Raw genomic sequence first — 12361 nt, 5'->3', positions numbered from 1 at the left:
TACTTTTAAGATCAATCCTTCGGATCCTCTTCGGTCCAGTTGACGCTGTAGAGACTGTTTCTCCTGTTCCACTTCTTTCACTCTCTTCTGGAACTTCAACAGAACCGACACGTCTCCGTCCTAACAACACACAACACACAACATTAACACAACATAACTGACACGTCTCCATCCTAACAACACACAACACACAACATTAACACAACATAACTGACACGTCTCCATCCTAACAACAAACAACATTAACAACACAATACGCAACACCACAACATTGACAACACAACATAACTCACACGTCCCCGTCCTAACAACAACCACCAGACAGATACAATACTTCCTAACAGCAAAACGGACCACATGATAACAACGTGAGACCATATTTTGCCCAAGGGCTCAAGTACAGAGAGAGAGAGATAAAGAGAGAGAGATAGAGAGAGACAGAGACAGAGACAGAGACAGAGAGAGAGATAGAGAGAGATAGAGACAGAGACAGAGACAGAGACAGAGACAGAGACAGAGAGAGAGAGACAGAGACAGAGACAGAGAGAGATTTCAGCCTGGACCCAACCCGGTCACCCGGCCAATTATGGTAATATGGCCTGATTTAGGCTACACTCGGGTCGGGCCTTCATTTCCAGGCTCTAAACAGAGACCGGGGGGAAGATTACATAAATTACATAATAATTACTAGGGCCGGGACTTTATCACGTTAATTTCAATCAATTAATTACAGAAAAAATATTGCGTTAAAAAAATGAATGCATTTTAAATCGCACCTATTTTTGCACTGCGGAACGTTTCTCGCTGGACGAGTTTCAGACGGACCGATTACAACAGCGCATTCGGTGTGGGTCACATGCGCGCGATTTTTATTAATAATGAATTAAACTACTATAAAACAACAGTAACAACAACACACTCTACCAGCCTCCAGTGGTGGAAAATAGCAGATCTACAAGCTAACAATGCATTGCGCTTGTAGATCTGCTATTTTCAAATGGCAGATATAGGGCTTAAGTGGTTACTGTATGTTTTGTAATAATAATCGAAATCTACAAAGTAACTAGTAACTAAAGTTTTCAAATAATTGTAGTGGAGTAAAAGTACAATATTTGCCTCTGAGATATAGTGGAGTAGAAGTAAAAGTATTAGAAATTGGAAATACTCGAGTCAAGTGCAAATACCTCGAAATTGTACTTAAGTACAGTTCTTGAGTACATGTACTTAAAGACATATGCCAAAATCCATTTGAAAAAATTGCTTTTCACTGTTCTCAGGTCAAATATTGATATGCGATTAAAATGCGATTAATTGCAATTAATTAATTACAAAGCCTGTAATGAATTAGATTAATTTTTTTAATCAAGTCCTAGCCCTAATAATTACATAATAAATGTCCTTGTCACACTCGACTGTGACAAGTCTATGGTCGCAGTAGAAGCAGAGGAAACATAGAAACAGTCTATGGTCACAGTAGAAGCAGAGGAAACATAGAAACAGCCTATGGTCACAGTAGAAGCAGAGGAAACATAGAAACAGTCTATGGTCACAGTAGAAGCAGAGGAAACATAGAAACCAGTGAAGTTGCTCTTTAACAAAGGGGGTGGAGTTGTTTACCTGTTTGTTTATGAAAGAGGAGGAGTCTTCTCCTTCAGCGTAGCGGGAGCTGTGAGTGATGTCACTGGAGAACGAGTCGCTCCTCCCTGTATTCTGCTCATTAACATACCATTAACACATACAGTATCAGACACTGGATTAGCAGGGTGAGGCACTGAATCCCACAAATGCATGCGTTTGCCTGTGTGTGTCTGTTCAAATGTGGTCCTTGGGCCAAACCCCAAAATCTCACATATCGCTACCACCTGGGATGGCAAATTCTAGTTGGGATTTTTTTATTCCTATACATCCCTAGATATTATTTTTGTATGATAGACCTTCCTGAGGCCCAGCTAAATTGGGGTTATCAGCTGCTAAAGTTACCACCCCCCATTGAAAAATGGCATTTTAGACACATGTGCATATCTTGGTATTGGCTCACGTTCAGGGCATATTACAATGTTTTATATTTTATGTTTGGTATAATTTTTAAGGGGACACTTTGAGCTTTCATTCGAGCCCTTTGGTGACTATGTATGATAAGTACAGTGGTCACTGGAGCTCTTCAAACCTTTAATAACCTTTTTTTTCTCACAATTTCCGCCTAAACCATATATTTTCTTTTAGTTCTGTGGCATCAAGAAACATCAGAGACACAAAACACAACAACTGGAATACTGACATGACCCTAAGGATTCAGGAAATGTATAATTTACCCATAGTATTTCATTCTGGGGTGGTAATTTTCAGCCTTATCTTAAACAAGCACTTTTTATGAGAAATAGACCGGTCAATAGGCATATAAGAAAGAGTACCACTAAACCTCCCTAAACATTGATACAAAAGGGTTTTCAATTGATTCTGGTACCTTTAGGCATGCTTGAGAACATCCCAAATATCCAGGAAAATATACTTAGCAGAAAGGCATAATTTTCAAGATGCCATCCAAGATGGTCATGCAGTTCTGGGCAAGAACCATGCAGTGTTTTGCATTCAGTACAAATATGTAATTTCTGCCTATTGTAAAAAGGAGACCACTTCTAGGAGAGGAGACTGCATCTATAGCTGTATGAGACCACTGTACTGTATCTAGAAACCACTGTACTGTACTGAATATATTGGAAGTGGTCTGTAGACCACTCTACTGCATCTGTAGACCACTGTAGTGCATCTGTAGACCACTCTACTGCATCTGTAGACCACTCTAGTGCATCTGTAGACCACTCTAGTGCATCTGTAGACCACTCTACTGCATCTGTAGACCACTCTAGTGCATCTGTAGACCACTCTATTGCATCTGTAGACCCCTCTACTGCATTTGTAGACCACTCTACTGCATCTGTAGACCACTGTAGTGCATCTGTAGACCCCTCTACTGCATCTGTAGACCACTCTACTGCATCTGTAGACCACTGTAGTGCATCTGTAGACCCCTCTACTGCATCTGTAGACCACTCTAGTGCAGACCACCACACTGTATCTATTGCTATCTGAGACCACTTTACTGTATCTAGAGACCACTGTATTGTGTATATATACCACTGTACTGCATCTATAGCTATATGAGACCACTGTATTGCATCTAGACCACTGTGCTGCATCTATATCCCACTGTACTGAATCTATAAACCACTGTACTGCATATATAGACCATTGTACTGCATCTAAAGACCACTGTACAGCATCTATAGACTAGCTACTGTATCTATAGACTACTGTCTTGATCTGTAGACATCTCTGGACACTGATACTGCATCTGTAGAGCCCTCTACTGCATCTGTAGACCACTCTGGTGCATCTGTAGACCACTCTAGTGCATCTGTAGACCACTCTACTGCATCTGTAGACCACTATACTGCATCTGTAGACCCCTCTACTGCATCTGTAGACCCCTATACCGCATCTGTAGACCCCTCTACTGCATCTGTAGACCCCTATGCTGCATCTGTAGACCACTGTAGTGCATCTGTAGACCACTCTACTGCATCTGTAGACCCCTCTACTGCATCTGTAGACCACTCTACTGCATCTGTAGACCACTGTAGTGCATCTGTAGACCACTCTAGTGCAGACCACCACACTGTATCTATTGCTATCTGAGACCACTTTACTGTATCTAGAGACCACTGTATTGTGTATATATACCACTGTACTGCATCTATAGCTATATGAGACCACTGTATTGCATCTAGACCACTGTGCTGCATCTATATCCCACTGTACTGAATCTATAAACCACTGTAATGTATATATAGACCATTGTACTGCATCTAAAGACCACTGTACAGCATCTATAGACTAGCTACTGTATCTATAGACTGCTGTACTGTATCGATAGACCACTGTAGTGCATCTGTGTAGACCATGTAGTGCATCTGTAGACCCCTGTCGTGATCTGTAGACCCCTCTAGTGTGTCTGTAGACCCCTCTAGTATGTCTGTAGACTACTGTCTTGATCTGTAGACATCTCTGGACACTGATACTGCATCTGTAGACCCCTCTACTGCATCTGTAGACCACTCTGGTGCATCTGTAGACCACTCTACTGCATCTGTAGACCACTCTACTGCATCTGTAGACCACTATACTGCATCTGTAGACCCCTCTACTGCATCTGTAGACCCCTATACTGCATCTGTAGACCCCTCTACTGCATCTGTAGACCCCTATACTGCATCTGTAGACCCCTATGCTGCATCTGTAGACCACTGTAGTGCATCTGTAGACCCCTCTACTGCATCTGTAGACCACTCTACAGCATCTGTAGACCACTGTAGTGCATATGTAGACCACTCTACTGCATCTGTAGACCCCTCTACTGCATCTGTAGACCACTCTACTGCATCTGTAGACCACTGTAGTGCATCTGTAGACCCCTCTACTGCATCTGTAGACCACTCTAGTGCATCTGTAGACCCCTCTACTGCATCTGTAGACCACTCTACTGCATCTGTAGACCACTGTAGTGCATCTGTAGACCACTCTACTGCATCTGTAGATCACTCTACTGCATCTGTAGATCACTCTAGTGCATCTGTAGATCACTGTACTGCATCTACCGAGCCCTTGTGGCGACATAGTCATGTTAAATGTGCTTTATATATATACATGTTTAAAGCTGTGTTGAGTTGAGATGCAGTATAGTGGTCTATAGATACAGTACAGTGGTCAATGTATGTGGTCTATAAATGCAGTACAATGGTCTATACATGCAATACAGTAGTTTACAGATTCAGTACAGTGGGATTGGATGCAGCACAGTGGTTTATAGATTCAGTACAGTGGGATATAGATGCAGCACAGTGGTCTAGATGCAATACAGTGGTCTCATATATGCAGTACAGTGGTATATATACACAATACAGTGGTCTCTAGATACAGTAAAGTGGTCTCATATAGCAATAGATACAGTGCGGTGGTATATATACAATACAGTGGTCTCTAGATACATTAAAGTGGTCTCATATAGCAATAGATACAGTGTGGTGGTCTAGATACAGTACAGTGGTTTCTAGATACAGTACAGTGGTCTCATACAGCTATAGATGCAGTCTTCTCTCCTAGAAGTGGTCTCCTTTTTACAATAGGCAGAAATTACATATTTGTACTGCATGCAAAACACTGCATGGTTCTTGCCCAGAACTGCATGAGATAGGCATACATTTGGCATGTCTGTACAGGAGAGGCTTGTAGGTGTCCATGTAACCCATTTTCATTCACATATATTGAGGTGACAGCTCAAGGGACCATTTGGAAAATGGTGATGGTCGTTTTTCCCTCGCCAAAATGTTGTCTTAACTTTGAATCATTAGGTATTTAGCCCCCTTCCCGACAAGGTAGCATGACAAGGTTGGTCCCATTGGAAACCTGAGGTTGTCTGGAATCAAATGGTATCTCTATCTTTGGGCTACGTCTAAATTTGAGTGTTCCACAGTCTCCGAAAGACAGTCTCGCCGGCGTTCCAGCCAGCCATCCCGCAGGTCTCATAGGGTTAATAAAACATTGAAAAAAACACACTTGGGACCACTTTTTTTCTTGGGATCATCAAAATCCCAATATTAGAGGTCCTATGGATGCCAAAAATCAAAACTAGAAAAAAAAATAAGCAGTCGCGCGTGGACCCCTCCTAGGGCCTCTACTACTTCAGCTTTGATTCCTGAAAAAACTGCTCCACCACCAAATAGGCCACACCCACTTCATCAACTACTTTAATTGTACACAGGTTTGTTTAATTTATAAAAAAAAGGAGCAGTGTGATGTCCAAAAAGTGTGTTATATAACTTTTAATATGTTGTTGGCTATGAATGAAAATCCGCCTATAGAGAAAAATAACATCATGTCAAAAAATATAAAAAGCTGCTCCTATGGAAAGTCTATCATATTTTTATTTACTTATATTGGCCCAAAAAACAATTTAGTATAGGTAAGGTTTTGCCAACTTAGTGGTAGCGATATCTCGTCTGGCCCAAGGACTAATGTACTGTATCTGAGAACCCAGAAGAAATATGACCGACGTGGCTGTTAGGTTTGGCCTCCTCATTCCAGTGATGGCCACACCCCCCCCCCCCCCATGTGTCCTTGGGCTCAAGGCGTCTCACCTTGCTGAGGTTCATCTCCTCCTGCAGCTCCAGATGTTCTCTCATCAGACTCTGGTAGCGGCTGTGAGTCTCTGTTAGATCCTTCTCTACGTGTTTGCTGTGTTCCACGCTGGCCTCCATGTCTGAAAACAACAACGTCCATCATTCACATGAACACTAAGTGACATTTATTTATATAGGGACGGCCATTAGCCGAGTGGTTAGTGAGCCTTGAGCAAGACACTGAACCCCTAATTGGTCCTGATGAGCAGGTTGGTGCCTTGCATGGTTTCCTCTGCCATCGGTGTATGAATGTGTGTGTGTGAATGGGTGAATGTAATGCAAAATCTATGTAAAGTGCTTTGGATAAAATCACTATATAAATGCACCATTTACATTTATCTCAGACTTCTTTTCCCAAATTGCGTTTTTGGTGAAAACAAGCTATATTCAACTGCCGATAACTAAAGAACGGAAGATCGCGGTTACAATAGTTTTTTTTCTCTGATGAATGAAGAGACCCTCGTCTTTTCCTCCAGACATCACACCAACTCTGGGGGAGCGCCCCAGCCCGGGATCGAACTGGGAGCCACGCGGTTTCCAGTTCACTCTACCCGGCCACTCTACCCCTGAGCCACTGCCGCCCCACAATGTTACCTGTTATCTTCTGTTTCTGCTCCTGGACCAGCTTGTCCAGATCAGCCTTCTGACCTTTCAGCACCACAATCTCCTCATTCAGCTGGTCTACAACCTGCAAGGTCAAATTCACACCCATAACTACAACCTGCGAGGTCAAAAAGGTCAAATTTACACCCATAACTACAACCTGCGAGGTCAAAAAGGTCAAATTTACACCCATAACTACAACCTGCGAGGTCAAAAAGGTCAAATTTACACCCATAACTACAACCTGCAAGGTCAGAAATACACCCTGAAGGTCAAACATACACCCATACGAAGCTAATGTGACCACGCCCTTTTTCCCCCAAATACTTTCAAGTTTTTTTGAAAAATAGCAGATGTACAAGCTCGCAGCGTAGTGACGCACTGCAAGTTTGTATATCTGCTATTTTTTTAATAGCCAACATATAAAGTGGTTCAAATGACTGTGATGCTGTATTGACTCATTTAGCATGGGGACCCCCTGGAACCCCCCCCCCCCCCCCTCCGCCAAGGACCCCCTACTTTGAGAACCAACGGTGTACCTGCTGAGCGTGCTCAGAGTAAGCGACGGCCACCTGCTCCACGTCCTGCTTCTCCCTCTTGGCCTCCTCCGCCTCGTGACGGAGGAAGGTGACCTCGTTGAGCAGCGAGGGCAGCCTTTCCTCCAGCGTGGCCCGGGCCTCCTGCTCCGCCGTGCGGAGCCGCTCCATCTCGCGGAGCAGAGCGTCTTTCTGGACACCCTGGTGCCTCTCGGCCACCACCAGCCTCTCGCCCAGATGGACGTTCTCCTTATGCTGCCGAGAGAAAGAGGAGACAAGAATCATGTTTTATTGTCACAACACAGTTACAGGTAAAAGCAGGGGTGATGCCACTTTGATGATGCAGAGGGCCACTATATTTCCACACTCACTCCAGAGGGACATATTGCGCTTTTTTCCCCCGTAAGTCAATGCCGTACTTCGCCATTCATAAAATGTCATAAAAGTAGCAAAAATAGCAGATCTACAAGCTCAAAACGCATCGAAGAGCGACGCGTTTTGAGCTTGTAGATCTGCTATTTTTGCTATTTTTGAATTGGAATCCTGAAAAGTAACATTTTTGTTTAATTTTGAATACATTTAGTTGTACTTATGTTAATTTAATTAACTTAAATACAAATACAATGGACATAAAAAAGATAGAATGTTAATAGTAGTCATTAAGCTACTAATATAGAAGTAATTAAAGCGGGTTAAAATCTGTATCATGTGAATTAAAGGAGGTCCTAAAATACAAGTGGTGCATTCACTGTAGTGCCAGTCAGTATCATGTAGCTTATAGAAAGTCCAACATCAAGTCCTACATCACATTTACATCACAGGTTTACAGGGCTAAAGCAGAGGGTGAGAAAATGTAAGAAGAAAGATATCTAAGATATTTAGGCTACATATACAGTATAAACATAGCATAAAAAGTAGTAGGAATGTATATGAGGTGCAGAAGAGTAGGTCTGAAGATTAGGGTGATGGTAGGTGTGACCTCCCAGGGGTCTAGCGCTTTGTTCTGGGCTGATAATACTGACGACAAGCCTCTCCGACAGGAGCCAAGGTCAGGAGGCAGCTCAGGTGTAGAAAGTATCAGCACAGAGCACCAGAAAGTAATCCACATGAAGTCAAAACACTGGTAGCTAGTACAACGTTTTTCTTTAAGCTGTTATTTAAAAAGAGCAGAGTTGTTGCAGACCTGTAGTTTGTGTTCCAGTTAATGTGGAACAAGCTTTAGTCTGTATGCTGCAGAAGGAACGAGACTCTATCATGTGACACTGAGGCAACTCCCCAGGGACCAGACAATGACATAATGTGAAAACAATGGCCGTTTATTACAGCTATAGACACCATTCATAACACACACAGAGAGGTCAACACCGATCGCACCTCTTCCTGGAAGAAAGTAGAGTTGAAGGAGTCTCTCTCTCTCTCTCTCTCTCTCTCACCCAAAAAATTACACAGATGCGTTTAGACCCGGTCTAAATGGGTTAAAGGGATATTTCACTTTCCAACATGTTTGGGATCATTTTAACGTCTACTCAGGCTTTGGTGTTTCACCTCCAGACAGTTTTAAGTTGCTTCATTCAGTATTTAGATATTTGATATTCATTTTATCAGACACGCCCCCTTCCTATACAAATCTATTATAACTTCAAATTCCATTTTTAACATGATAGATTCGTCAAAAACACCCGTCCTTGGTTCTGGTGACTCATCCTGCCCTCCTAATACGTGAGTGGGTTTCGATTACGTGTTTTTTCAATTTACTTTTTTCATTTTTGTTTTTTTTCTTATACATTTTTATCGCACGATTTTGTAACCCCATTTTTTACACCCAGTGCCAATTGTCTATGTAATCCTGGGCACTGCCTTCCCTCTGCCAACCTAGGGAGGCTCATGCCTCCTGCAATGCATGAGAGCCAACTGACCTTCTCGTCACCTGACAGGGGAGAGTTTCCCCGGTAGGACGTAGCGCGTGGAAGGAACACGTTATTCTAACCAGTTCCTTTCCCCTCCATCAGCCGCCCCGGCTGACCAGGGGGAGGCAGTATAGTGACCATGATTACTACATGTTTTTGCGAGGGTATTAACTACCCTAGGAGACACAGGGAGAACATGCAAACTCCACACAGAGTAGGCCCTTTCGCCAACCCCACCTAGAGTATGGGCAGGGACGTGCTGGCCACTGGGAAATTCGGGAAAAACGGCCGCGCCATTTACCGGCCGCCAAACGGCCGGTGGGCCAACCAAAGAAAACAAAAATGTATTGCATTTTTTTTTTGCTCCCGCTTTAGGATTATTACGGTCATTTCCGGGTCGCACAGCCCAATTATTAGTTACGTTACTGTTTGGGCTGGGACGTTTTCCAGCAGTGGCGTAATTTACATAGGGTTGCTGGGTTAAAACCCCCCCCCCCCGTTGACAAAACCGACTGATAAAATGAATATCAAATATCTAAATACTGAATCAAGCAACATAAAAATTGTCTGGGAGGCTCACAAAAGTTTGAGTAGACAATAAAAAATGTAAATACAACAGCTATAGAAGTAAAGGTCGTTCGTACCTGCTTGTCTATCTTGCGCTGCAGCTGCATGATCTTGTTCTCCATTCCCACGTTGAGCGTCTTGAAGTGTTCCACGGAGCGAGCCTCCACCTTGAGCCTCTTCAGCTCCCGTAGGGCTCTCCAGCGCCTCACGCAGGACTGCAGCAGAACCACGGACCCCACGTAGCGGCCGCAACGCCGCCGGGCCAGCCAGCCTCTGACGTACCTCTGGATGACCACCGCCTTGTTCTCGTACACCAGCTGGACACAACGTATTAGGGACGGGACGATAATCGTTATTATCGTTTAAAAAAACGCTCACAATAATCGTATCGTTGAGATTTTAATTTATGGTGAAATTGTCCTCCGTCATACAGTAGGATGAATTATCTTTTGTTGTGCTGCAAATTCAGTATAACTTAAACCCTCTATACTTGATAAAAACGGAACTGTAAAGACTCAAGAGCACGTTTGGTACGCTCTTATTTCACTCTAAACAAATCTATTTGCCAAAAATAGCGGCTCTACAAACTCTGTGATATTGTAGAGCCGCTATTTTTGGCGGATAGATTGTCCCCAGAATAGGGATGCTGGGGGTATAAAGGCATAACATTTAGCCATTTCAAGTTTTAAGCATATTTTGATTATCGTGATACTATAGTTAATCGCAATTATTTGTAATAAGGGTAATAATAATAACAATAACCTTATAGTAGTGTTGTCTGACTCTATTAATAACAATAATAATAATAATAACAACAACATTATAGTAGTGTTGTCTGACTCTATTAATAAGGGTAATAATAATAATAATAATAATAATAATAATAATAATAATAATAATAATAGTAATAATACTAATAATGACCTTATAGTAGTGCTGTTTAGCTCTGTAGGTGCGGAAGCAGCACTGGATGCTAATGGCAGCTGAGCGCTGTCTGCGATAGCGTTTCCGTGCCAACCACATACGAACCATCTGCTGGATGAGTACAGCGGCGTTGGTACGCCGCATGAACCGAGCCAAGCTGCAAAAAGAACAACACCACTTAACTGTTAGAGCTGAATGAGTAAGGGAAAACATGCTTCTTATTAATGTCATTATAGTGTAGAATGAGTAAGGGAAAACATGCTTCTTATTAATGTCATTATAGTGTAGAATGAGTAAGGGGAAACATGCTTCCTTATTCATGTCATTCTAGTGTAGAATGAGTAATGGAAAACATGCTTCCTTATTAATGTCATTATAGTGTAGAATGAGTAAGGGAAAACATGCTTCCTTATTAATGTCATTATAGTGTAGAATGAGTAACGGAAAACATGCTTCCTTATTCATGTCTTTCTAGTGTAGAATGAGTAACGGAAAACATGCTTCCTTATTAATGTCATTATAGTGTAGAATGAGTAAGGGAAAACATAAGCTCTCTTATTAACTTTTTCACTGCCAAAGACGAATTCTACAAATTGTATTTTTCAGTGGTTTTCCAACAGATGGCGTTGTTCTCTAACTAACCCATTAATGTCTTCTAAATCCTAACTGTTCTTTTTTTTAAACTTATGTTGCTATGTCATTGGTTCTCAAACTTTTTCATGTCAAGGACCCCAAAATGTATATGTATTTGGCCAAGGACCCCATCTCAAAATATGTTGTTGCAGGGACCCCCAGAAGCAAAGATTTGAGTTACAAATGTTTGAATATACATTCAAAGTAGGGCTGGGACTTTAACTGATTCATTTAGATGAATTAATTACAGAAAATGAACGCGATTAAAAACATTAATCGCATTTTAATCGCGCTTAGTTTATGCACCACAGAACCTCACTGGACGAGTTTCAGGCGTACCGATCATACCAGTGCACCAACCAACACACCCCAGTGCACGCAATGGGACAAGAAGCCGATCAGACTGCTTTGCTTGGCCCAGTGGATGGGAAATTTAGATTTAAAAAACTCTCTGATGGAAGCGTGGATAAAAACACGGTTGTGTGCAGAACTATATTTTGTTGCTTAAACGTATGTATTCACTCATTGATTCACTCATATACCAAAATCTGTTTTAACTGAAAAGAAATTGCTTCTCAGGTCAAATATTGATATGCGATTAAACATGCGATTAATTTCGATTAATTAATTACAAAGCCTCTAATTAATTAGATTATTTTTTTTAATCGAGTCCCAGCCCTAATTCAAAGATTTTCACAAATCTTCACAATTTCTCAAAAATAACAGATCTACAAGCTGCCGCACTATGAGCTTGTAGATCTACCATTTTTGAATAGCCAAAGTGTAAAATAATGCTTTTTTAGCTCAAATCTAAACATGACACAGATGCTTCTGACCATTTTCATCCTCAAGTCACACAGATCCAGGAGATCACGGTGGGAATCGGGCCAGCTGTATCTTTTTTTCTATGACCTTACCATCTGGCCTGGTGACCTCTCACATATCTCTGGACGGT

The 12361-nt window shown here is 42.0% G+C and overlaps 1 protein-coding gene across 1 annotated transcript in view; it reads right to left on the bottom strand.

Annotated features, from left to right (window-relative positions):
* LOC311046749 (unconventional myosin-Va-like) overlaps window positions 1–12361 on the bottom strand; it is a 57509-nt gene that overhangs the window by 14518 nt on the left and 30630 nt on the right. The window contains exons 19-26 of the mRNA XM_084059275.1: window positions 12324–12361; window positions 10774–10930; window positions 9927–10166; window positions 7379–7630; window positions 6831–6924; window positions 6195–6316; window positions 1618–1710; window positions 4–120 (exon numbers count right to left, since the gene is read on the bottom strand). The exon at window positions 12324–12361 is cut by the window's right edge and continues 174 nt beyond it. Coding sequence (XP_083915401.1) covers window positions 4–120; window positions 1618–1710; window positions 6195–6316; window positions 6831–6924; window positions 7379–7630; window positions 9927–10166; window positions 10774–10930; window positions 12324–12361 — 1113 coding nt within the window. The remainder of the gene's footprint in view (window positions 1–3; window positions 121–1617; window positions 1711–6194; window positions 6317–6830; window positions 6925–7378; window positions 7631–9926; window positions 10167–10773; window positions 10931–12323) is intronic.

This window comes from Gymnoscopelus microlampas (genome assembly GCF_963454915.1).
Source record: "Gymnoscopelus microlampas genome assembly, chromosome: 6".
Taxonomy (NCBI): Eukaryota; Metazoa; Chordata; class Actinopteri; order Myctophiformes; family Myctophidae; genus Gymnoscopelus; species Gymnoscopelus microlampas.
The sequence above is the reverse complement of the archived record's forward strand: the minus strand, read 5'-3'. Positions and strand labels throughout refer to the sequence as shown.